The sequence below is a fragment of the Dictyostelium purpureum genome (assembly GCF_000190715.1).
Source record: "Dictyostelium purpureum unplaced genomic scaffold DICPUscaffold_57, whole genome shotgun sequence".
Lineage (NCBI taxonomy): Eukaryota > Evosea > Eumycetozoa > Dictyosteliales > Dictyosteliaceae > Dictyostelium > Dictyostelium purpureum.
The window spans coordinates 18207-44406 of NW_003519394.1; the positions used below are offsets into that span (position 1 = coordinate 18207).

The 26200-nt window shown below is 25.2% G+C and overlaps 9 protein-coding genes across 9 annotated transcripts in view; 4 read left to right on the plus strand and 5 right to left on the minus strand.

Annotated features, from left to right (window-relative positions):
* Positions 1 to 6901: 6901 nt before the first annotated feature.
* On the minus strand, positions 6902 to 8914 carry DICPUDRAFT_76834 (uncharacterized protein; the record flags this gene model as incomplete). The annotated part of the gene is made up of 1 exon (XM_003285887.1): positions 6902 to 8914. The coding sequence occupies one exon, from the start codon at positions 8912 to 8914 to the stop codon at positions 6902 to 6904; it is 2013 nt and encodes a 670-aa protein (XP_003285935.1).
* Positions 8915 to 9521: 607 nt separating this feature from the next.
* On the minus strand, positions 9522 to 11019 carry DICPUDRAFT_46429 (ferrochelatase). The gene has a single exon (XM_003285888.1). The coding sequence runs from the start codon at positions 10824 to 10826 to the stop codon at positions 9594 to 9596; it is 1233 nt and encodes a 410-aa protein (XP_003285936.1). The 5' UTR covers positions 10827 to 11019; the 3' UTR covers positions 9522 to 9593.
* A 481-nt stretch (positions 11020 to 11500) lies between these two features.
* On the plus strand, positions 11501 to 12711 carry DICPUDRAFT_91609 (coproporphyrinogen III oxidase). Its single transcript, XM_003285867.1, has one exon. It carries the CDS (start codon positions 11596 to 11598, stop codon positions 12559 to 12561), a length of 966 nt encoding a protein of 321 aa, XP_003285915.1. The 5' UTR covers positions 11501 to 11595; the 3' UTR covers positions 12562 to 12711.
* A 970-nt stretch (positions 12712 to 13681) lies between these two features.
* Positions 13682 to 14817, minus strand: DICPUDRAFT_76837 (uncharacterized protein; the record flags this gene model as incomplete). Its single annotated transcript, XM_003285889.1, has 5 exons — positions 13682 to 13802; positions 13898 to 14133; positions 14441 to 14539; positions 14639 to 14731; positions 14815 to 14817. 5 exons carry the CDS (start codon positions 14815 to 14817, stop codon positions 13682 to 13684), a joined length of 552 nt encoding a protein of 183 aa, XP_003285937.1.
* Positions 14818 to 16251: 1434 nt separating this feature from the next.
* Positions 16252 to 16469, plus strand: DICPUDRAFT_149841 (uncharacterized protein; the record flags this gene model as incomplete). The annotated part of the gene is made up of 2 exons (XM_003285868.1): positions 16252 to 16279; positions 16348 to 16469. The coding sequence occupies 2 exons, from the start codon at positions 16252 to 16254 to the stop codon at positions 16467 to 16469; spliced, it is 150 nt and encodes a 49-aa protein (XP_003285916.1).
* A 524-nt stretch (positions 16470 to 16993) lies between these two features.
* On the minus strand, positions 16994 to 18631 carry DICPUDRAFT_149843 (uncharacterized protein; the record flags this gene model as incomplete). Its single annotated transcript, XM_003285890.1, has 3 exons — positions 16994 to 18194; positions 18269 to 18366; positions 18431 to 18631. 3 exons carry the CDS (start codon positions 18629 to 18631, stop codon positions 16994 to 16996), a joined length of 1500 nt encoding a protein of 499 aa, XP_003285938.1.
* Positions 18632 to 20893: 2262 nt separating this feature from the next.
* On the plus strand, positions 20894 to 21919 carry DICPUDRAFT_149844 (uncharacterized protein; the record flags this gene model as incomplete). Its single annotated transcript, XM_003285869.1, has 1 exon — positions 20894 to 21919. One exon carries the CDS (start codon positions 20894 to 20896, stop codon positions 21917 to 21919), a length of 1026 nt encoding a protein of 341 aa, XP_003285917.1.
* A 411-nt stretch (positions 21920 to 22330) lies between these two features.
* Positions 22331 to 23935, minus strand: DICPUDRAFT_53913 (uncharacterized protein). Its single transcript, XM_003285891.1, has one exon. The coding sequence runs from the start codon at positions 23839 to 23841 to the stop codon at positions 22426 to 22428; it is 1416 nt and encodes a 471-aa protein (XP_003285939.1). The 5' UTR covers positions 23842 to 23935; the 3' UTR covers positions 22331 to 22425.
* A 1333-nt stretch (positions 23936 to 25268) lies between these two features.
* Positions 25269 to 26200, plus strand: part of DICPUDRAFT_97218 (uncharacterized protein) — a gene marked incomplete at its 5' end in the record, with an annotated part of 2691 nt that continues 1759 nt past the window's right edge. Inside the window, one exon of the mRNA XM_003285870.1 lies at positions 25269 to 25315. Coding sequence (XP_003285918.1) covers positions 25269 to 25315 — 47 coding nt within the window. The remainder of the gene's footprint in view (positions 25316 to 26200) is intronic.

Below are 26200 nucleotides of genomic sequence, written 5' to 3' on the forward strand. Positions count from 1 at the left end.
TTAGGTTACTATCAACAGAGGGTGTTGTTGGGTTTGGTGGTGATATATTACCAATTTTATGTCTTGATGGTTCAAAAAATGAAATTTTATCTTTAATATCACTATTTTTTAGTTTTTCTTCTTTTTCTTCTTTATTAGTAATTTCTTCTTTTAATGGTAAAGTACTGATTGCTTTATTATTTGGTTTAATAAAGCTTGTTGTGGTCGAGTTTCTTAATGGAGTACCTGGAGGTGAAATAAGAAGTGGTTCTTTAATAGCTTCTTTAACTGTAGTGGACCCAAAATGTGGTGTAAAATCATTTAGTGTTTGATTTAATGGTGAAGTTCCCATACTAAATGATTTTTTAGAGAATAAAGATTTCTTTATTGGTGATGCAAAGTTACCAATGGTTTGGGTCGATGGTGAAACCATGTCATCACTAACAATACTTGGATATCTTCTAATTTTAGCAATAGATTGTCTTCTTTGTAACTTGGATGCTGAAACCGGTTGTTCTTCCTCAATATTATCAAGTAATAATTTATCGCTATCCTTTAAACCTTGAGGTTTTTCTTGTTTTTCAGTTTCATCATTTTTTTCTTGTTGCTCTTCTCTTTCTTTTTGTTGTTGGTATTCATTTCTAATCATTTCAATGACATCATTTGTAATGAATGGACTATCACCTGGTATAACTTGATCAATTGAAGATGTTGAGTTTGAATCAACATTTGAATGTATACTACCGCTGGTGTTATCAGTTTTCATTTTTTCCAACTGCTCTAATAAATAATCTTGAGGTCTTTCGAATGATTGTTGTAATTGATGTTGATTTTGAGAAAATTCATTATAATTTACAAAATTCTTCTTTAAAGTCTGTGGAGAGATTTTTTTCATTTTCTTTCTATCTAATGGTGGAGATCTTCTCATATCTAATGAACCCAAAGGTGATGAATGAATTGAATGGGGTGATTGTGAGTGCTCCTCAAAGCAAAATTTATCCATTGTATGTGTTGGACTATTATCTTTGAATGTATGACTATAAATTTTTTCTATTAAATTATTATCTCTTTTTAATTGTTCATCGTCGTTTTTAGGTTGACCTTCACCACCGTCGTTACCACCACTACCTCCACCAATAATTGGTTTATTACCATGACCACCATCCTGATCGCTGTCATCACTGTCGCTAACATCACTACCATCACCACCATCACTACCATCGTCGTTATGTCGATCTTTTCTTTTGAATTTTCTTTTTTTGAATCTTTCCATTAATTTCTTCTTTTTCTTCTTTTCATAATATTCTTCGTCATATTCTTCATCATAATCTGTAGAGTTGTAATGATGAGTAACTTTAAATCTCTTTCTAAACCTTTTTAAACTTTGATTTGAATGTTTCTTTCTCTTGGTATAAAAGAAATTATTTGTATAGTTTACTGCTTCAATTAAAAAGGCTACGACTAAATTTAATATGCAGATAACGCAAATAAAATAAAATGAACAAAAGTATAAGATTGCCCATGCACTTGTAACATCTATTGCTGCATAGAATGTAATTAGCCAATTATTAACTACCATTAAGTGGAATAAAGTAAATATTGCGCCAATAAATGTATTGAAATTTGAATAGTCGTAATAATTTAATTTGTCATAGTCTGTACCAATTAAATCCGGATTCCCTCTAACAAATTTACCATAAAAAGCCCAAACACCGATGACTGCATAAAAATAATATACTACTAGTACAATTCCAATAAAATTTAAAAATATAAATACTAATTGTGCCAATGATTGCATAAAGTGTCTCATTCTAAAATAAAAATAGTAAAAGATATTAATATAAATACTTTTAAAACTATTGATTGATGATTATTGCTTTTCTTACTTTCTTGTACTTGATAATAATCTTAATAGTCTTATGTAACGAAACGCACAGCAAATTCTTAAATATGTTAGATTACCTTCGACATAGGACTTTAGCGCAAATTCGAAAACAATTTTACCAATTAGAGATATTGTAACAATAACAACATTAAAGCCAATCCAAAATATCAATTTCTTACGATTTGCCAATACTTTTAAAAGAACTTCAGCAATTGAAATACCCAATAGAATATCATCACAAATAATGGACCATGCTGGGTGATAAAGATTTCTTGAGTGGACCATAACATAGGTGATAATTGCAGCATTAAAATATAATAATAACGATACAAAGAGTTCGAATAGCCAATGCTTTGTGATGATTTTTAAATTATAGTTTATAATAAAACCATATACATATTTTACATGTGAAATTTCCTTTGCATGTTTAGTATCGTGATGGTGGCGATGATGGTGACTTGATTGCTTTAACTCTTTAGTTGTAACTGAATCCTTTTTTAAATCTTTAAAACTTTTTCCATGCTCCAGTTTATCTTTTTCTTCTTCTTCCAACTCTTTTATAAAATTATAATCTTCTTCTTTACCACTTTCATGACCATCGAATTGAACATGTTGACTCTTATCTGCTTCATCTTCATTTTCTGGTAATGTCTGTTCATATGCCTGGTGTTGTTCTTCAAAATTACTGCCATCTTGATAAAGATATTCATTTTCATGATCCACTAAATTTTCTTCAATAAAATTATGGTTTTCTTCTTTATCCACCTCTTCTACATTATCATCTTTTTGCTCTTGGTTTTGTTTTTCTAAACTTATTATATCATTTTGTTTTGGTTGTATATCTGGTGAAGGTGTCTCACCAATTTCATTAATTGGAATTATAATATTATTATGACCAATTGAAACTGGTGATTGAATAAGGAAACTGCTATTATAATTATTAGTATTTGAAGTTTTATTTGTTATAAATTTTTGTTGAGATTTATTTGTATCATTATTATTATTATTAGTATTATTATAATTGATAAATGGTGAATTACCAATCGATATACAAGTTGCGTCAATATTATTTGGTGATTGTTGAGTAGCTGGCGATTTCATTAATATTGGTAAATGATCTTTATTATTATTGTTATTATTATTTATAGTATTTTCTTGAATGAAATAATCATCTGAACTTGATAAATTTAAATTACCTCCACCATGACATTCATCACTGTCATAAATACCTTCTTCTTGTTCTTGTAACTCTCGTTCCATATTCTCATTACTTTTATTTTCGTTTTGTTGATCAAAATATTCACTGGTGTCATATAATAGTTGTTGCTGCTGGTTCTGTAGCTGTTGTTCTTCATCTTGACTATATTCTCCTTGGTTGTCTTGCTGTTGATCATAATTTTGTTGTTCATCGTAATTTTGTTGTTCATCGTAATTTTGTTGCTGTTGGTCATAATTTTGTTGTTGTTGATCTTGATTATAGTATGGATATTGATTTTCATAAGCAACTTGATCATTAAAATCTAAATAATTACTATCTGTACCTTGATATAATCTTCTTAATCTATTTGGATTATTTTGATGATTCGGAAAAAAATGATGAGATTTTTGATGAAGGTGATGGTGGTGATGGTGATGATGATGATGGTCATCAGTATCGGCATTGGATGTAATGTTAGTTTCTTGACTCTCTCTTAATTTTGCTTCCTCTTTTTGTTGTTTTAATTTTTTCTTTAACAAATATTTTCTTTTCTTTTTTTCTCTTTTTAACCTTTTTTTTGCCAATTTTTGAACCTCTTTTCTACCTGTTACAAAAACATCACACATTGCAAAAAACTCTCTAACATTTAAGTAGCCATTATCATCAGTATCTACCAACTCGAAAGCAGCATTAGCTTCATGCATTGTTGACTTTGGCACAATTTCTTTATACATATCTACCCATTGATCTAAACTAATTACCCCAGATTTATCGTGATCCATAATAATAAATGCAGCCAACAAAGCAGTTCTTCTAGTACGAAAGTTATTTTTAGTTTCACCCAATACAGCTTTTCTAAAACTTTGATAAACTACGGCAATCATAAAATTTATGCCCAAGTATAGACCTAAAATTAAAAAAGCTATAAATATGATACTGTAATATTGATTTTTGAAGAAAGCGGGAAACATAATATCGGGGAAATTGCAAGTTGTAATGAGTACCATTGTGTTCTTGAATGAGGTTAATGTAGAGTTATAGTAGTCTTCGACACCAGTGAGATTATTTGAAAAAATAATTGTAAAAAGAATCGATGAAAAAAAGATATAGGTAAAAAATACAACACCCACTGGCAACATTTGAAATAGAGTATAAATTACTTGATGAAACAAATCTCTGGTTAATCGGTCATAGTCTATAATATAATAAATTCTTAGCAGCCGAGATATCCTAGCATCGGTAACTATTCCATTGGAAACCAGTATAAAACTAACAAGCAGGTCTATAAGATTTAAAAATAGAAACAAAGCTTTAACCCAATTCCATTTATTAAATTGAGCTGGTTTACCATATATATACCGCTTTAATGCCAGCTCTCCGCATAACACCAATACACAAGCCAATTCGATAAACTGGGTTCCATAGCCTCGGAGCGGATAATTTGTTGGATATTCGAAATATATTAAAATTAAATCTATCAAGATAACCAAGAATATAAAAAACCTTGTTATTGGATGGTAATAGTATCCATATATTTTTAATCGATCTAACATTAAGAGATGGTTGGGGTTTCTATAATGAATTGCGTCTTTGATTAATGCAACAGAAATAATTAAACGACGTTCTTTTTCTTGCTTTGTTAATTTTTTAACTGGTTCTGTTAGAGGTTGCTCTGATAAATCTGATGAATGTTCTTCTTCTTCCTCTGCTTCAGGTGGATAGGAGCGACTAAGCTGGTCCATTTCGTAACCTGATTCTTCTTGGTTATCTCCTTCAAGTGGCGACTCCTCACCCTCCTCTGATATTGTACTAAATGGTTTACCTTTTTTCAATATTGATTCAGGTTTTTTTTCAAGTGAAACTGCTGAAGGAGATTGGGATAACTGACCAAGCTTCTTTTCTTTTTCCTTTCCTTTCTTTTTCTTTTTCTTTTTCGATTGTTCAGTTTGGCTTTTGATCATTGTATGAGTTGGTGACGCTAATGGTTCGTGAAATAAATGATCCTCATTGAGTGTTGAATGGTCGAAGCTTACTCTTCTCTTATTAATAACTGCATCACCCATATGCTTTTTATTTTGTTCCAATGAATCCCTAAAATTTATAATATCCAATGGTGACTTGGGTGTATGTTTACCGACTAAAGATAGAGTTGATGTTCCTGAAGATGAGCCTGATGTATTTGAACTAGATGGCATTATTGGAGTTGGAAGAGATGATACTGACAATTGTTCTTTAGGTGGGTGAGGTTTTTTAGGAGGTAAAACACTTGAAGAAGGTGATTTTGTATTTTGTTGTCTTATGGTTGATGTTGGGGAAAAAGGTGGTTTTTTTGAAGATGTTATTGGCAAGGGGTGAGGTTGTTTGTTTTTAATACCTGGTGATTTATTTGGGACATTATTAACCCTTGATGGAGCCACTTTGTTTTTTATGGCACCTGGTTCTGTTTTTTCTAAAATTGAATCTAGATCTGGTCTATCATTAATTTGATATGTAAAACGATTGAGATTCTTATGCTTTGAAGAACTACCTATCGAAATGGTATCTTCAAAATCTAAAATATTTGATAATTCTTGATTGCTAAAACCCTTATCCTCTTTTTTCTTTTCTTGATTTTCTAGATTTTTAATTTGATTTGCTATCTGCTGTTGATCTTTCCGTTTCTTTTTTAATTCCTTTTTAATATTACTATTTATATCTATATTTTTATTCTTTTTGATATTAGACGGTCTTTTGACTCCGCTTACATTTATAGTACTTTCTTTAGTTGAATCTTTTTCATCGTCTGCATAATCCATTGGCTCCTCTTCCTCATTTTCTTGTTCGCTGCCTTTATCATAGGATTGATCAAATGAATCATATGAATCTTCTGATTCTTCAGATGAATTTTCTTCGTCATTGTCATTATCATCATCATAGGAGATTTCTGAATCGTTTGAATCACTTCCAGATGAAGAATCGTCTGAATCTTTATTTATATTATTTTTATTTATTATTTTTTTTGGTGTATTATTATTATATCTTATATCTTTATTTAGTTTTTTTAAATAATTATTGGTATTACTTAAAAAACTTTTATGACTATTTGTTGAAGGACTAGATTTATTATTACTCTTTATACTTTTAGGACTATAATTATTATTATTTATAGTATTATTTAAATTATTAATAGTTGGTGGTGTATTATTTTTATTACTGTTATTACTATTATTATCATTATTATTATTTGTATTATTTTCTCTGGGTGATAAATTACCGCTATTCCTTTTTAAATTTTCATCCCACATAATGTAAATATATTGATTTCTCTTTTTAAAATTCTAAACTAAAATAAAATAAATTAATATATATAAGTATAAAAATAAATATAAAAAAATTAATAAATCTAAATACTTCATAGTTTTAAAAGTTGGATATATATCATTATTATTTATAGTTTTATTTTATTAAAACAAATCGAATGTGTACTTTTTATAAATTATTATTAATTATACTAATTATTTAATATACTAATTATTTAAACAACGAAAAAAAAAAAAAAAAAAAAAAGGTAAAGAGATATATAATTTTAAAAGTGTGTGCGAGGGGTGGAAACATATAAAAAAAAAGCAATTAATTTTTAAATTTTATTTGTAGGGGGTAATTGTATTTGTGTGTATGGGTTATCATTGAATTCATTTTTATTTGTTGTGTGTGTTTGTAGATTATTTGTTTTTATTATTTTTGAAAATAAAATAAAGGTAGAAAAAAAAAAAAAAATTAATGAAAATTATTTTTTTAAAAAAAAAAAAAAAAAAAGAAAAATGGGGGGAAAAATTAAATCCAAATTAAATAAATTTTATTTAATTATTAATTTTTAAATATTTTGGTACAATTAATCTTGATCTCAAAGAATTTACTACAGTCGTACAAAATTTAGATTCCTCTAAAGTTAAATCTTGAATATAATCATTTAATTGCTTTAAAATGAAAAGGTTGTCTGAAATCAAAGAGTAAAAACTATTGATGGATGAATAGATGAATTGTTTATGGTAATCGTTGGAATGATCAATGTAAAACCTGAATAATTCTAAATTGTTATCTTTTAATGAATTGAAGAACGACTCTTTTGTGAATGGGAACCCTTTGCTAACCAAATACTCCACCATTGGTAAACTATTAATTTCTGTATTGTCTAGTACACCTCGGAAGATAAAGATATCATTCTCGTATAAAAACTTTATGAGCTGCAGGTTTTGGCTTGTTACTGTTTTAATTGAGATATTTTTGTGGCTCCAATTGAATTCATTTCTTTTGTTATTATATAGATGTATAAATAACTCGGTGTGGCAACATGCATAAACAGGCACTACTTTTTTTAAAAAGTAGATGTTGGGGTCGTCATCACCAAGATTGTATTTACTATTTCGCTTTGGTCTTGAACTTTGGTTGTTTAATGATAGTTTGTATTGGTTGCTTAAGAATGTGTTATTCAAATAGCTGTATTTATCTGGATATAAAAGATGGTCGATTAACTGGTACTCTTGATATTTGTTTATAAACTTGAATATAAATTTCAATAAAATGAGGTTGGTTTCTAATGAATTTTGGTTTAATAGATTGTAATAAATATAGTATCTTTTGACCTCTCTTTTAATATTGAAACTATTAAAATTTAATTTATCAAATGAAATGGTGGTGGTACATGATGATGAAAGTGTGGGTTGTTGAACAACTTTGAATAAACTTTTAAAATTTTTAATTAATCTATTATTACTGATATTATTACAACTGCTATTTAAACTATTAAAATAAATACTATTATTACCATTGCAATTAACATTGGCTGAATCAAAATTTAATATTTGAGTTAGGGTCGATTTGAATGATGGATTGTTTAGATTTAGATTTAAATTTAAATTTAGAAACTGCTTGAATGGTAGGTTATTGGAGAGATTTAATAACTCTAAGGGACTTTTAAAAGAGTCTATAGGTAGACAGCCATGCAACTGTTTGTAGAGAGTGTGGTCGATTTGCATTATTTTATAGAGTATGCAACTTTGAAGTTCAACGTGTATTTGGATCGTTTTGAAGTCCATTATATTGAAAAGGTATCGTAAGGTGTTTTCTCTGTTCTCTGAGATGCATGCATACTGGAGCGCATTCTTTCGGTCAAATTCTTTAAAGCTTAGTTTATTGAATAAATAATCGAGCAATTCGACATCACCGTTCATCAAGCACCAATCTACATATTTCGATTTTTTTAAGGGATCTAAAGTGCAATTGCAGTAATACCCATCCCATATGACTCTAAAGAACTGATAATTTGAATAAAATATAGACAACTCTAGTAAATCTAAATTCTGTACCTTGATTATATTAACGACCTGTGCTTCTTGTTGTAATTGCTGTAACCGATACAATGGCATCTGCTGTTGACGGATTTTTTTTAATTGTTGCTGTTGTTGGTGCTGGATAGTCTGGTTCTGATCTAAACTTTTTATTGGTATATCTTTAAACTGGCAAGTGTTCAAATACTTTCTATTAAAATAATAAAACTTTTTAAAAAGCTCATCAATCTCTTCTTTTGGGTATGATGATGCTGCTGCTGTTTCTAAAGTTGAGCTTTTTGATAAATCTATAATCAAATCTTTGAAACTTTCTTTTAAATCTTCTTCGCTAAAGTGTAATCTTGGGTTGTCATTGATAATCTCCCCAGTTTCGTAGTTAATATGTGTTTGTTTGAATAAATCTATTAAAACTGAATAGTATTTGTTTTCGACTATAAACTTGAACTCCATATCATAATAACCTCTAACCGGCAGCCTATCACTCTGCACATACCTCCTTCGATTGTACAGCGACACCAAATTCATCTCTCTCACCATTTCGAATATAATTTTAGATAAATATTTATTACCAAATATTTTTTTAAAATAATAATAATTGTTTAATATATTACTATTTTTCAAATTAATAATTTTTTTATTATTACAATTTATTTGATATACATTGTTGTTACTATTATTACTATATATAAAGTTATTCATTTTGTTATTATTATTATTACTATAAATAAAATAAAATGAAAAATTTTCACCACAGAGTGTGAATAAAAAAACAAAAAAAAAAAATTTTAAATTTAAAATAAAAAAATAAAAAAATTTAAATTTATAATAATTTTCTAAATTAAAAAAAAAATGATATATGGTATTAATTTCTTTATTTGATTAATCAAAAAAAATAAAAAAATAAAAAAATAAAAAGTTTTGTTAAGATGTGGGAAACCAATAAACACCATCTTTTTCAAAAAAAAAAAAAAAAAATTACGGTTTTTCCCAGGCCATCTTTTGATTAACAAATAGAGAAAAAAAAACCCAATAATTTTTTTAGAAAAAGGAAAAAAAAATAATAAATATGTATATGTTTAAAAAATGATTAAAAATATATTAAAATGAATATATGTATTTTTTTTTTTTTTTTGTGATAAATAGTTTTTTTTTTTTTTGTTTATTATATAATTGATTGGTTTTTTTAAAATAATTGAAACATTTGTTAAAGTTGTTCGATTGGGTTCAAAATTTGTCTACAATAAATTGAATCTTGTTTACAACCTGGACATTTTAAGTGGTATTGTTTTGAATGAATAGAGTTATTTGAGGATAAATGAGACTTTACTAAATCGGCCATAGCAGAGATGATTAATGGATCGTCATTAAGAGCTTCAGAACGTACTAATAATTTCATACCAGCTTTTTTAGCATGTTCTTGTAACTCGATATCAATTTCTGAGAGAGTTTCAATATGGTCAGAGGTGAAAGCAATTGGAATTACAATTGCATTACGTTTATTTTTGGCCAATTGATCGATAACAAAACTAGTTTTTGGTGATAACCAAGGTAATGGCCCGACTTTACTTTGCCATGCTAACATATATTCATATTTATCTTTACCTAAACTTTCCATAACTTTACAAACGGTTTCTGAAACCTCTTGTGGATATGGGTCGCCTTTTTCGACTGTTGACATTGGTAATGAGTGAGCTGAAAAAACTAATACTGGTTTATCGTTATTGTTGCTGCCGCTGCTACTATTACCGCTATTTTGTTCATTTAATTTATTATAATATTGTTTGATGGCTTTTTCTACTTTGTGTGTAGTTGCTTTAATGAAACCTTCATGATTTTGCCATCTATCGATAATAGACCATTTAAAATGACCTTTCATATCTTTCTCTTCGAGAGTTTTCCAAAGATTGTTTAAACTTGAACCGGTGGTTGTGCATGAAAATTGTGGGTATTGTGAGAATGCGATAACACGCTCTACGTCGTCATTTTTCATTTCATCTAATGTGTCTGCAATTAATGGGTCAGAGTAACGGAACCCAATATAGTGCTTGTGTGGTGCTGTCTCTGGCGATATTTCATCTAATAATTTCGATAGTTTTTCACCTTGTAAATCTGTCCATTTACGGATTGGACTTCCTCCACCTATCGATGCATATAATTTTCTAACTGTTGGTGCTCTTCTTTTTGCGATTAATGTACCTGTATATTGTTGAAATGGTAATTTAAAAATTTCTTTATCTGTGAATAATCTTGTTAAAAATGGTTCTACTTCATTTAAATTTGATGGACCACCTAAATTTAACATTAAAATGCCAGTTTTAATCTTTTTATTATTATTATTATTATTATTTGATGTATAATATCTTTTTATTAATTGTAAATAACAATTTTTTAATTCATTATTTATTTTACTATTATATATTATTTTATTTGATAACATTCCCAAAAAAAAAAAAAAAACAATATATTTTATTTATTGGTGCGAGAGGGGTGTGAATATGGGTTTGTGTATTTTATGGGGGAAATTTTTTATTTATTTATTTTTTTATTAATTTTCTATCAAATATTTTATTTTTTAAAATTATAAAAAAATCTAAATTTATTTTTATTCTAAAATTTGTTTTAGTTTTCACTACCAACGATAGATTAAAAAATTAAATAATAATAATAATGAAATGAAAAATAATTTAATATTTTAGAAAAAAAAAAAAATAAAAAAAAAAAAAAAAATTAAAATAAAAAAACAAAAAAAATAAAAAAATAAAAATAAAAAAAATAAAAAATCATTGACAACATTTTTATTTAAAAAAACCAAAAATAATTTTTATGTGTGTAGTTTTTTAATTTTTTTGGTGTTGCTTAAAATGAACGAATATGTTCATACCCCACACAGAAAGAAAGTTTCTTTTAAATTTCAGGCATAAAATATAATGATTCCATCATTGACCGCGCTATGCACACAACACCTTATAAAATATAAATCTAGTGATTATAACTAAAACTATTTTAATTTTATTTTAGTTTTTTTTTTTTTATTTAATTTTTTTTTTATTTAATTTTTTTTTTTTTTTAAAAACATTTTAAAAATTTTTTTTAAATTATTTTTATCTTCATATTTCACACACATATATAAAAATACATACATACACAAAAACAGTAATAACATTTCATATTGTATAATATTATTGTAATACCTATATTTTGAAATAATGACAGTAGATACTTTGGAAATTAAAAAAGGATTTGAATATATTCAAGATGAAATTTGTAAATTTTTAATTGAAACTACAGGTGGTAAACAAGTTTATCTCGAAGATAATTGGCAGTATCATAAGGGTAGTGGTGGTGGTAGATCAAGAGTATGGGAGGGCAATAATGAAGAGGGATTTTACGAGAATGGGACCGATTTAAAACAATTTGAAAAGATTGAAAAAGGAGGTGTTAATTTTTCATATATTGTAGGTAGCAATTTACCATCAGCTGCAGCAACCCAATTCAAAATTTCACCAGATACTCAATACATTGCAACTGGTGTTAGTTTAGTTATACATCCATACAATCCAAATGTTCCAACCATTCATATGAACGTTAGATACTTTGAGGCCGGTTCAACATGGTGGTTTGGCGGTGGTGTCGATTTGACCCCAGTCTATCCACGTTTAGAGCAAGTAAAGCAATTCCATCAAACTTTAAAGAACGTCTGCGACAAATACGGTGATGAAAAATTCAAAACATCATACGCCCTTGGCAAAGCAGAATGCGACACCTATTTCTATCTTCCACACAGAGGCGAAACCCGTGGTATTGGTGGTCTTTTCTACGATCACTTAAAGAGCGACAACCCAGAAGATAAAGCTGCCATTTGGAAATTCATCTATCAATTAGGTTTATCATTCATCGACCTTTACAAACCATTTTTAGTAGACAACTCTGATTTAACCTACACCAAAATACAAAGAGAGTACCAACTTTACCGTCGTTCACGTTATGTAGAGTTCAACTTACTCTTTGATAGAGGCACTAAATTTGGTATCATGTCTGAAGGCAGAACCGAATCTATTTTAATGTCATTACCAGCCGTTGCAAAGTGGAAATATAACTATACACCAGAACCAAATACCAAAGAAGCAGAATTATTAACTTTCCTCAAACCAAGAGATTGGTTAAATGAATAATAATAATAATAATAATATAATATAATTTTAATCTAAAATAAAAAAACAACCACAAAATAAAAATCTAAATTGTAAAGTTTCAAATATTTAATTTTTTATTAATAATGTATTAAAAAAAAATAATAAAAATAAACAAATAAAAAAAATTGTATAAAAAAATATTTTAAATTTTATTTAGATATTTTTTATAAAGTGTGACCAGTTAATAAAAACTGATCCATAAATCTGGCTGTGAGGGCCATGTAATCCTAATTCGCCTCGGTGTCGGGAGCCTGTCGCTCCCACATGATCTTCCCAAAATCCTAACTCGCTTCGGAGTAGGTTTTGTCAGTGAGTTATTAGCTCTCTGGAAATCTCTGCATGGGTCCTCCTATTGGAGGATTTATCAAGAATTTGTTTTCGTTTGTTCCATATTTAACATTCAACTATTGGGTTTATAGATTTTAGATTTTAGTATCTAAAAACCATAACCTTGTTCAGTTGAAAAGTTTAAATTTTGGACGCGGCGGGCGGGGTGGTTGTAAGCTTAAGCACATGTTTAATAATTAGGTAATTATATAACAATATTATCTATAGGGATTAGTTTTAATAAAAAATACTATTAATATTTTATTTAATAATAATACAATATTATATTTTATACCTACATATAAAAATTTTAAAGATATAAAATTTTTAAGTTTGTTTTGTGAAAAATCTTACAAAAATAAAAAAAAAAAAATTTTTTTTTTTTTTAAATTCAAAAAAAAATGAAAAAAAAAAAAAAAAACACTTGAAAAATTTCTAAATTTTTTTTGTATAACGTAACCTATTTTTTATCATAACTATAAACGAAGTTCCTCAAATTAATCCTTTGATAATAAAACATATTGTAATAAAAGCAATACTAAAATTTTGGTGTATTTTATTATTATTTATTTAGAATTATAATAAAAAAGAGATATAAAAGTAAAATATAATTGCTTTAGATTAAACAAACAATATATATTTATATATTTAAAAAAAAAAAAAAAAAGATCAATATTTTTTAGCTTTAAAGTTTACATTTGATTAATAATACTTGATATTTATTTTTTTATTTTTTTATTTTTTTTTATTTTTTATTTTTTGTGGGATAAATTTATTGTTGTTTAACATGATCAATTTTTTCGACTTTAACTTGACCATCAATTAATTTGTAAATATAAACTGTAATATTATTGCTTTGAACATCCATTAAAACAAATGATGGAATAACATCGCTGTAATAGTTGATAAATAATTTAAATTTTAAATATTAGTATGTGATAGATTTTTAGTTGATAACACAATAACAATAATTAATATGTTGGCTTACTTTGAAATATTACTGAAAGCACCAGTAGCTGAACCTGGATTAACAAAAAGTTTACCATTAGCTTCGAAAACTTCAAGTTTGTGAGTGTGACCAGTGATGAGAACATCAACGTCTAATTGTCTTTGTAAAGCAGCTAATGATGATTTATCGCCCCATGGAACAATTTGATGACCATGGCAAAGTCCAAATTTAAATTGACCAATGTTTACAACTTTAGTGTCTGGATAGCTTGTATTCTATTTTATAAAATTAGAATTAATAACCATTTTCATAAAATTTTTCTAATAATGTTTCCAAATTCTATATATTATTATTATTATTATTATTTAAATTATTATAGTATTATTTGCTAATTATGCTATATTATATGCTATCCTGGTGTGCTGTTATGTTATGCTGATATGCTGTATTATCATAATCACCAAATTATTATAACAACCACTTTTTGAATCCATAGCTCTTATAATTTCCATTTAATTTTCATTGCATTTATTATATCTAACCTAAAATATCTTAAATATTATTGTAAAAACATAAACTTACTTCATCTAAATCACCTTTGACAATATGAACATCACAAGTTAAAACTTTGAAATAATCGTGAATTTCTTTTGAAACTAAATTACCAGTTGATAAGATATGCTTTGATTAAAAAATAAAGAAAAACTTTAATATACAAAATCTTTAAATTGTATCATTATATTACTGTGATTAACTTTTTAATACTAATGAATGACTTACTTGAATTTTTTCTGGAACTAAAAGTTTCTTGAATTCTGGTGGAATACCATGTGATCTGTGTGGAACGTGAATATCACCAATAGCAATAATGAACTATATAAATAAAAGTTAAATGAAACCATCAATTAATATATTAGTTTTTAATTTATTGTTCTTTTGATTAATTAAATTAATACCATTTTATATCAAATATATATAAGAAAATAGATTATTATAAAATAAATTAAAAAAAAAAAAAAAAAAAAATACACGCTTATAAAAATTAAAATTTTAAAAAAAATAAAATATTTTTAAAAAAAAAAAAAATTAAAAAAACTTTTCTTTTTTTTTTTTTTTTATTTTTTTTATTTTTTTTATTTTTTTATATTTAATTTATTTTTGATATGCAATAAACTATCACCATTTAATCGTTTTCCTTTTTTTATGGGTAGAAAAAAAAAAAGAAGAGAAAAATAGAGACCATAATGGAAACTGCATGTTATCCACAATCTTTTTACAAAATTAATAACATCCCCATTGTGGTTATTCTCTATCATCTACCACTAAACATGACTTAGTTGTAAGGCAACAAGAGTTGTAGAAAATGATACTACCAATGCTGTTCAAGAATATAAAAACTATAATATAGAAGCCAATGAGCACTTTAGTCTTCCAAAACAACCAAGGGTGGTAAAGAAATTTTTCTTTTGAAATACCACCCAATGTAACAAAATCCAAGCCCCTTTAAAGAAGGTTGAACTCCAGAAATCAAAATTAGTATATTATTTGATATATAAGGGAGGGGAATCCATATGAATAACACTATTAAACTCCACTCTATACTTCATTCCCAGCCCCGTTGGTTTAATTAATCCATAGAAAACTCCTCAAAGTGAGTTATTTTAATAATAATCAAAATCATTTTACAAATAAAATAAAATAAAATAAAATAAAATAAAATAAAATAAAATTATTTTTTGTAATTAATTTTATAGTTTATATTTTCATTTAAAATAATCTATTATTAGTTATATTCGAACATATTTTCTTTATTTGATTGTTTTTGGGTAGTATAATTTATTATAAAATAATAATATTTATTCGGTTATAAAAAAAATAATTTATTTTTCAATTTGTATTGGGTTGTTTCAAAAACTTAATTTTTTTAATTAATTTTTTGTGAACATTTACTTCTCAAAAATTTCAAAAAATAAAATAACTAAATTTTAGTTTATATTTTTTATTTATTTTATTTAAATAAAATAAAATATTTTAAAACTTAGAAAAGAAAAAAAGTATAAATTTTCTTTATTTTTAATATATTTAAAGGAACATTATAAATACAAATATTCAATCAAAACAATTAGTTCTCTTTAACTCAAATCTCATTTCACATATCTTTCCTTTTTTTAAATATATTTATAAATAATTTTATCAAATTTTAATTTTTAGATAAATTTATATATCTTTTTTTTTTTACATTCTAAAAATCAATTATTGAATTGAATATTTTAATGACATAAAATGTTTAAAAAGTATTCCTAAAAACTCAGGAGAGTAAAATTTTTTTAATTTTTAAAATATATATATTTTTTTTTTTTTTAAATTTTCATAATAGTGTTTATATAAAAATAATGGATAACAATCAAGATTCAAATATTCGTAAGTAATAATATATAATATAATTTTAAAAAAAATTTTTAAATTATTAATTATTTTTATAATCAAAGTTAGATTGGTGGTTTCAAGTGTCTCAATCAATTTAATACATTGTTTGAATAACAAATACGACAAAAATAAAGAAAAAATTCTTCAAAGGCAACAAGATCCTAGTGTACAATCAGAGTATTAAGAAAATACCGTAAAGCCAAGAAAATCGACACGTTAGCCGTGAATTATATTTAGGAGTCAATGATAAGTCCTCAAGAACAGACGTTCCTTAATTGAGTACATTGCAATGAAGAAATACTCGGAAAAACACTTCCAAGATGAAAGCTCAGGCCTGTAGAAACAAGAACAAATCACTCAAAGAAAGACCTGACGCAAAATCTGTTGCTAAAGAAGTTGCCATCAACTAAGTTCATACTTAATAAATGCCAAGTAACTTTAAAAATAAATAAAATATTAAAAAAAAAAAAAACCTAAAAAAATAATTTAATAAACTTTGATAAATAAATATTCAAATTTAAAAAAAAAAATAAATATAAAAAAATTTGGATTTAAAACAATAAATTAAAAAAATTTGGATTTCTAAAAACAATAAATTAAAAAAGTTGTTTTTTTTTTTAAATAAATAAAACATTAATATTTTTACAAATTTATTTTTGTTTTTTTAATAACTTTAAAAAAATATGGATTTAAAATATCCATATTTTTTTAAAGAAATTCGTTAGCTTCTTCGTTAAATTGAGTTTCTAAATATTCATTATCGAGTAATGGTTTTAATAATTGATTTTTATTGTATTGAACTGATGGGTCAAAGTCATCCACCATTTCTAGATTTCTTCCACGACCTGTTAATTTTCTAAACACATCACCCCAATCTTCACGAAGTAATTGATATAAAAATATAGCTGAAAAGGTTGAGCAACCAATACCATCAATTTTAATAGTACCAAATTGAACCACTACATTAACCATACCACTACCCAATACGACTGAAACACCTGCAGTTAAAAGATTTCTTGGTTTTGTGAAATCAACATTATCGGTAATCCATAATTTTGCACCAGTTAAAGCAGTGATACCAAAGAGTACAATAGATAAACCACCAAAGGTACCTTCTGGAATAGTTGCAACGATCTTACCAAACATGGGTAACAAACCTAAAATGATTGCAAAAAGTGCAGCAAAGAGAAAAGAAAGAGTAGAGTAGATTTTGGTGATACTCATAACACCAATATTTTCAGCATATGTAGTGGTACCGGTACTACCACAAAGTCCTGCAATAATGCATGCTATGGAATCACCAAGAAATGCTCTACCTAAAAGATGATCTACACTATTTCCAGTCATTGAACCAACTGCTTTTAAATGACCAATGTTCTCTGCTGCTAGAATAATTGCAACTGGTGCAATTAATGATATATAGGATCCACTAAACTCTGGGAGTACGGTAGGTGGTAAACCTATCCACTTTGTATCTTTAACTCCACTAAAATCTATACCTGGTCCAACATTTGCCAATCCACAGAAAAGGTAAATAAGATATGATGTAAGGCCTCCAATTAAGATTGGTAATCTTCTTAATGGTCCTGGTGCATAACATGTAACCAAAACAACCACCATTACAGTTACGAATGCCATCCATGCATCAAAAGCAGATGAACTTGCTTGTGCAATTGCTGAACTTGCGAGATTAAGACCAATTGAAATAATTACTGAACCTGTCACTACTGGGGGTGTTAAATACTCTAACCATTTATAACCTACCAATATAACAATCATTGAAATACCTAAATAAGCGAAACCGCAAACCATAACACCACCTGATGCTAATGCAATATGTGGATTTGGTCCTGCACCTGGTGTGTAAACATATCCTGACGCTGTTGTGATTGCGCCAATAAATGCAAAACTAAATATTTAAATTATAATTAGAACCAACCCAAACAATAATATATACATATGTAAATAACAATTTTTGCATACCTTGATCCGAGATATGATGGAACTTTTCCACCTGTACAAATATAAAATATAATAGTTCCAATACCCGAAAAAAATAAAGCTGAATTAACTGGAAACCCCTAAAAAAAATATTATTAATATTATATTTATATGTAAATTAAATATTTTACATATCGGCCTTACCATTAATATTGGACAGAGAACGTTACTACCAAACATAGCAAGTACATGTTGAAATGAAAGTAATAATGTTGGTACTATTGGTATTCTTTCATCTGGCATAATATGCTCAGAGCTTACCTCCTTCAGTGAATATGATGGAAAATAATTTTTAATTGATGTAATTAATTCATCTTTACTGCTTGGAAATAATTTTAAAACCATATTTGTTATCTGTATCAATTATAGCATAAAATCAATACTAGTATAACAAGTGTGAAACTACACTTTTTTTTTTTAATACGCGGTCTAAAAAATGTTTAATTCGTTTTTTAACATTGCGAGCAAAAAAAAATATTGATTTTTTGGGTAACCGCAGTTTTTAATTATTTTTTTCAAAAAAATTTTTATTATATTTTATTTAGTTTTATTTTATTTAAAAAAAATCGAAATCAAATTTTAGAAACCATTTTTTTTAATAAACAAAAACAAATATTTTTTTATAAAAAAACAAAATAACTTTTTAAATATTTAATAATAACAGTAATATGAAAAATTTTTTTTTTTTTTTTTTTTTTTTTTTTTTTTTAAACACAACCATAAAAAAAAAAAAAAATTTTGGGTTTTGAAACTGTTATAAAATTAATTAATCATATAACCATTGTAATAGTGGTTTGTTATTCGCGAATGATATGATTATTATACACACAAGTGTTTTATTAAACAACAAAAAAAAAAAAACAACATTAAAAAACAACAACCATTATAACCTCTTTTTTTTTGTTTATTTATTAATTAATATAAAGTTTTATTTAATATAAAAATAAAAAAGAAAAAAAAAAAAAATCTCATCGTTCTCTATCAAGATTTGAATCTATATAGTTTTGTTTTATTTATTAATAAATAAGTTAAAAAATTAAAAATAAAAAAAAAATTACACTGTGATGTAGAAAAGAGGGCCTATTGACGTTTTTAAGAGTTTTTTTTTTTTTTTTTTATTCTCAACCCAGCAAATTTATTAAGGAGGGCAGAAAAAATAAAGAAAAATAAAAAAAAAAAATAAAAAAGATGATTTGTCTCTTAAAGAATTGAGGTTTCAATGTTGTAATTGAGAGAGAAATTTAGTATTTCAAAAAAAAAAAAAAAAAAAAAAAAAATTTTCATTGTTAAAAAACTCCACACAAATCAAAAAAAAAAAAAAAAACCCTCTATATAATCTTGCAATTATGACACAGCTTTTTTTTTTTTTTGATTGTTATATTAATGTAATGATTATAATTTACATTTAAAAAAAAAAAAAAAAAAGTTTTTTTTTTTAATTTTTATTTTTTATTTTTTTTAAAATAATTATCATTGATGTTTTTACGACAAGAAATTTTTTTTTTTTAGGTAAAGCAGATATTTTTTAAATTTTGACGATTCATGCCCGATTTCGCGCAGTATTAAACTCTTATCTAGATAATGATATTTTTTTCCTCATACAATCTTATTTTTGATTATTTTATAGGGTATGTGTGTGTTGTGGTGTTGTCTCATACTAATTATTTAATTTTTTTCTTTTAATTTTTATTTATTTTTTTTTTTTTAAACTCTAAACACAACAACAACAACAATAAAAAAAAAAAAATTTTATAGTTTTTTCTTTTTATTTTATGTATATAAATCAAATAAATAATTTTATATATTAAAATATTATCAAACATATAATCAAAAATTTCAAATATTATTTTTCATTGAATAATAAATTTCAAATTAAATTAAATTTTTATTTTTTAATTTAATTCATACACACACCACAAACAAACACACACTCAATATACAATACACATCACACACACTTTTATAACTATTTCGTATATTCATCTATATAAGTTTCATGTTTATATAAATATATATATTAAAAAAATTTTAAGATAAACGATTTTTACAACCTAATATATAAAAACATTTTTAAAAAAAAAAAATTTTCAAAATTTAAATAATTATTTTTTTAATTTTTATTTTAAATTTTAATAATCACTATTTCAAATAAATTATCTTTAACCTTTTTTTTACTGCAACAAAAACAAAACCTTACATTATATTACATCAATATAAAGTTTATAAATATCACCCACACATTTGTCAAAAAATTTTAAAAAATAAAAAATAAAAAATCTTTTTTTTTTTTTTTTTCTTTATTGATTGTATTTTCATACTTTTCATATAATTTAAACAAAGAAAACACTTCACATTCATACTTTTATAAATAAAATCACAAAAAAAAATATTTTAAGTATTTAAACATATCAATTTTAATAATAATAATAAAATTTTTTTTCACCCAATAATTTAATAATAAAAAAATAATCCTACAATTATATAATAAATCACCATCCAATATATATAATATTTTTTTTTTATACATAATAAAAAATATTAAATAACATCCCTTTGTAAATAATAAAAACAAATAAAATAAAATAAAATAAAAAAATAAATTTAAAAATGCTTACACAAGAGGAACATAGAGAAGCATGCAGAGTTTATATGCAAAAGTATAGAAGTAAACCCGAAAATAGAGAGAAAATAAGACAACAAAATGCTGAATATAGAAAAAGAAAAAAGCAAGAGTCAATTAGACAAGTCAGTGAAATTGGATCATTAGAATCAACCATTGATTCATTAAGAAGAAGAGTTATGGAATTAGAAGAGAGTTTGAGTCTTTCAAATTTCAATATTTCAGTATATGAAAAAGAAAAAATTATTCCAAAAAGTTATATGGATACCATTTCAAACTTAAAAGCCCAATTATCACAATCCTTTGAAGAGCTCGACGAAAAAGATATAATAATATCCAATTTACAACAACAATCACAACAACAACAATTACAAATACAACAATTACAACAACAACAATTACAAATACAACAACAACAACAACAACAATTACAACAACAACAACAACAACAACAACAACAACAACAACAATCAGTTTCTCCATCAATTCCAATTTTACAAAAACAACAATCATTTAATTTAGATTTAAATAAAGCAAATTTATCGTCGGCATCATCTTCCCCATCTTTACCATCAACCCCAACTTCTTCCTATGCACAATCAATCCTATCAAATAAAAAACAAAAAATTATTCAAGACTCTTTTTCAAATAATTCATCGCCACCATCATCACCATCATTACAATATACTCCATATTCGCCAGTTTTACCAAGTTCTTTAATTTTATCACCATCAGTCTCACCAACCCCAACCCATAATCTTAGTACTGGCAATCTCGCCTCTTTGGTACCAAACGAAGAAAACTCCAGCGGTAGCAGTAGCAGCTCAAGCCCACTTTACAAATCAAATCCAACTTTTAATTTAGATTTACTCTGTGACGTCTTACAAAATGAAAGAGCCCTTCAATTAAACTCTGAACAACAACAACCACAAGCTATCAGTGACAAAAGAAAGTCCGGTGATTTTAAAACAAGTATAGATTTCGTTTTAAATGATGGCCAACAACAAAAATAATTAAAATAATAATATAATAATAATATAATGATAATATAAAAAATTAATAATTAAAATTTAATAATTAATATAATGATAAAGAAATAATTTAAAAATTAACAATTAATAATAATTAATTCAATTTAAAATAACAACATACTTAACCTACCAATTAAATTTAAACAAAACAAAAAAACAAAAATAATAAATTATTTGGTTTGATTCCATTTTCTTTTTTTTTTATAAACAAAATGTTTTTTATTTTTTTAAAATTTTTTTTTTTTTTTATTCACAATTCAAAATAATATAATATTCTTTCATTGTGTCTCACCAAAATAGTTTTGTGTATCTATTTATTGAAAAAGATAATAATAACTTTAATGATTTAAAATTTCAATTGGGATGATTTTTTTTTTTTTTTATATTATTTTTACAAAATTTTACTTTTATTTAATATTAAATAATTAAATAAAATAGATAAATATTTTTATTAGGTTTTTTTTATTGGTTTTTTTTTTTTTGAAAATTTAAACGTGTGAAACTGATTCAGTGACTAATTTGTTATCACGAACGATAGTTTTGAATTGTTCTGGAATGGCAATTTCAACTAAATCGTCATTTGGAGTGGCACCTGGAATTAAAACATTCATTTCTGATGATTTGGATGAAACGATTTCAGTATCTAATGAGGTAGCTGAGAGATAAACTTGAGCACCACTGGTTTTATCGATGGCAACGGATGGAACACGACCAGTAACTTGGATTTCAATTGAGGTACAGTTTACAACTTCACATGATGAAATAGCATTTTCGAAAACAATAGCAGTTTTTTTGCAACCATCGAGGGTGATGGCATTAACTTTACCTTTGATTTGAACGACAGTGTTGACACATTGGTAAATGTAAACGGTTTGACGTGAGTCAGTTTCAGAAATGATGATTTCTTTGTTGTTAACTTGATATTCAACACACCATTTGTTGCCTTCAAGACCGAATTTTGGTGGTTTGGCTGGGGCAACAACTTTTTCTTGTTTGCTTGAAGCTTTGACAACTGATGATTTATCGGTAAAGTTTTTAGATTTCATGTCGTTGGTGACTTTCTTTAAACCAGCAGTGACACCTTCACCTTTACCAATTTGTGAGAAGACAGCGTTCATATCAGCACCTTTCTTTTCTGGTTCAGCTTTGAAAACTGGTGGTGGTGGTGGTGGACCGCCAGCAGATGGGGCTGGAGCAGCTGGGGCAGCTGGAGCTGGAGCGGCTGATTTAGCATCACCACCTTTTGGATTCCAGGTTAAACCAGTAGTATGGTATTGTTTAATGTATTTTTCGAGATCCTTGAGGAAAGCAATGTAATGTTGAACCCAATCAACTTGATCTTGGTTGACACCTTTGAATTCTTTTAAGATACGATTGGTATAGAATTCAGCTGAACCTCTCATTTCAGCGACATGTGGAGCTGGAGTTGGTTCAACAACAACCCAACTTAAAAGACCAACACTTTCTGAAAGAGCTGAGAGATTGTTAAAGAATTTGGATGATCTATTTGAATCACGAATTTGACCAACTTGTTGGGCAAAGTTGTTGACTGGTTTAATTAATTCCATTAAAACATCTTGTGATGGTTTTTTGCTTTGTGAGGCAGTATTGATTAAATTCTTTTCGGCTTCGAGGGCTTTAACTAATTCTTCAACTTGTTTAACGACTTCTGGTGCAAGTTTCTTTGAAATAGCAACGAATGGAGTAATATGTTGATCGATTAAGTTTTGGAATTCTTTAACAGCGGCAGCTGATGGAGCAGAACCGGCTGAGACTGAACCACCTGAAGCTGGAGCTGATGAAGCAGCTGTGGCTAAAGCTTTTTCGAGTGACTCTAAACGAGTTGTAGCAGCTTCAAGTCTCTTTAATAATTCAGCAACTGTTGCGTCTGATGACATATTCATAATTGATTTTTAATTTATATATAATATACAACAAGAGGTTTTTTAAAAAATATTTGGTTTTAATTTAAAAAAAAAATAATATTTTGAATTCTATAAAAATATAAAAAAAAAATAAAAAAATAAAAAAATAAAAGAAAAAAAATTAGTAAATTACTTTTTTTTTTTTTATTTTAATTAAAATTTTATAATAAATTATATATATAATCATTGATTATTAATGATTATTGATTATTGATTACTGATTACTGATTATTATATTATTGTAATATTATTATTATATTTTATAAAACTATGAAAAAAGATTTTACAATTTCCATTGTAAAAAATAATTTTTATTTTAATTAAATTTATTTTATTTTAATTTAATTAAATACTAAATGTTTTTCAATTAATATTATCCAATTTAATTTTATTTTATATTATTTTATTTTTTCTAATAAAATATTACTTATTTATATTTGCAGATTAAAACTATAAAATAAAAATATAAACTATAATTTACTTAAAAAAAAAGTATTTAAATAGAGATAAATTTTTTATGTGTGTGAAAAAATATACATACAATATTTTTTTTTTTTTTTCAAATAATAATACAAAAAATGAAAAATAAAAAAAAAAAAAATTTTAATTTTTATCCTCCCAAAGTAGATAATGTGAAATTATTTTTTTTTTTTTTTTTTCAACAATAAATGAAAAATAATTAAAAAAGTATGGGTTTAGTGGTGGCTTTCATTAAAATAAAATCTTTTTGTTTTTTTTTTTTAAATAATTTATTTTTTAAATTATTTTTTTATATGAGAGAACTAATTATAGTTTTTATTTTTTTTTTTTTTGCGGTATGAAATTATTGTTTATTTCTAATTATAATTTAATAAAATTATAGTTATTTATTATTTCTTGTTTGTGTATTCGAATTTTTTTTTTTTTAAATGATTATACCACACCCACACAAAAAAAAAATTGAAATGAAATCCAAAAAAAATTTTTGGGATGAAATAAAATAATAATTTGGGTAATAAATAAATAATATGTCTTTATTTTGGGTTTATATCTAGATAAATAATTTTAATATTCCAATAAAATTAACATTAAATTCTTAAAAATAAAAAATAAATATACTGATTCCGATTGAATTATATTTCTTTTTTTTTTTTTGTTTTTTTGTTTTGTTTTATCTTTGTATTTGTTTATATTTTTGTGTTTAATGTTTTGTGTTATTTTTTTTTTTATTTTTTTTTTTTTTTATTTTTTATTTTTTTTTTTTTGCATACAAAAAAGAAATAAACAAATAAAATTTAAACAAATAAATAAATAAAATATAAATAAAAAATAAAATATTATTATTTTTATTTTATATATTTAAATTAAAATTCATTAGTTTTTTTTCATTTCAAATTGATCACATATTTGAGAACTCTTCATATAAAATGATACTATCTGAACTTCTATTACACTCTTTCAAGTCTTTTAATGAGTAAATTTTTTTCATATGACGAAAAAATTTTGTTTTTTTTTTTTTATTTTTTTTTTTATTTTCTATTTTTTTTTTTATTTTTTTTTTATTTTTTTTTAAATTTTTATTTTTTTTTTTTTGATCATTCATTCAACTTTATAGTAATATTGTATATATATTATTAAAAAGAATGTCAAACATCACTAGATTATTTGCAACTTCAACTAAACAATTTTCTGGAGGTTCTTCAAAAAAACATTATGATAAATAACCTTAAATCATAAAAAAATTAAAATAAATAATAAAATAAATAATAAAATAAAATAAAATAAGAGAGAGAGAAAAAAAAAAAAAAAAAAAAACACACACAATTTTTTTATTTTTAATAAACTCATAGCAAAAAAGCAAAGCAAGGACCCCCTTTCAAATTCATAATTTTACCCAAGAATCAAATAAACTTGGGATTTAAAACCGATAAAATTTTTTCCAAATTGGAAGAAACGGAAAAAAAAAAAGGATTTATTTTATTTAAAGGTAATAAAAAAAATAAGGGTAATGGTAATAATATCACCAAATATTAAAAACCAATGGTGGGTAATAAATAATAAAAAAATACCCCCCTAAAAAAAATTTCCTTAATTACTCTAGACGGAAATAGGTAAAATGGGATAAATTAAATATTAAGTTTAAAATAAAATAAAATTTTTATTTTAAAATTTTTTAAATTTAATTTAAAAAAAAACCCAAAAAAAAAATTTTATTTTAAAAATTCCCATATTATTTATAAACCCAATGGGTGAAAATAAAAAATAAAAAAAAATATCCGCAAAGATTTTGTAAGTTAAAAAAGGTGTAGGGAAAAGAATTGTAAAAAAAAGAAAAAAACTTTTTAAAAAAAAAAACACC

What these genes read in the sequence shown, in the direction of transcription:
- DICPUDRAFT_46429 (XM_003285888.1), bottom strand. Translation starts at nt 10,826, where the DNA reads ATGTTATCAAATAAAATAATATATAATAGTAAAATAAATAATGAATTA.
- DICPUDRAFT_91609 (XM_003285867.1), top strand. Translation starts at nt 11,596, where the DNA reads ATGACAGTAGATACTTTGGAAATTAAAAAAGGATTTGAATATATTCAA.
- DICPUDRAFT_53913 (XM_003285891.1), bottom strand. Translation starts at nt 23,841, where the DNA reads ATGAATATGTCATCAGACGCAACAGTTGCTGAATTATTAAAGAGACTT.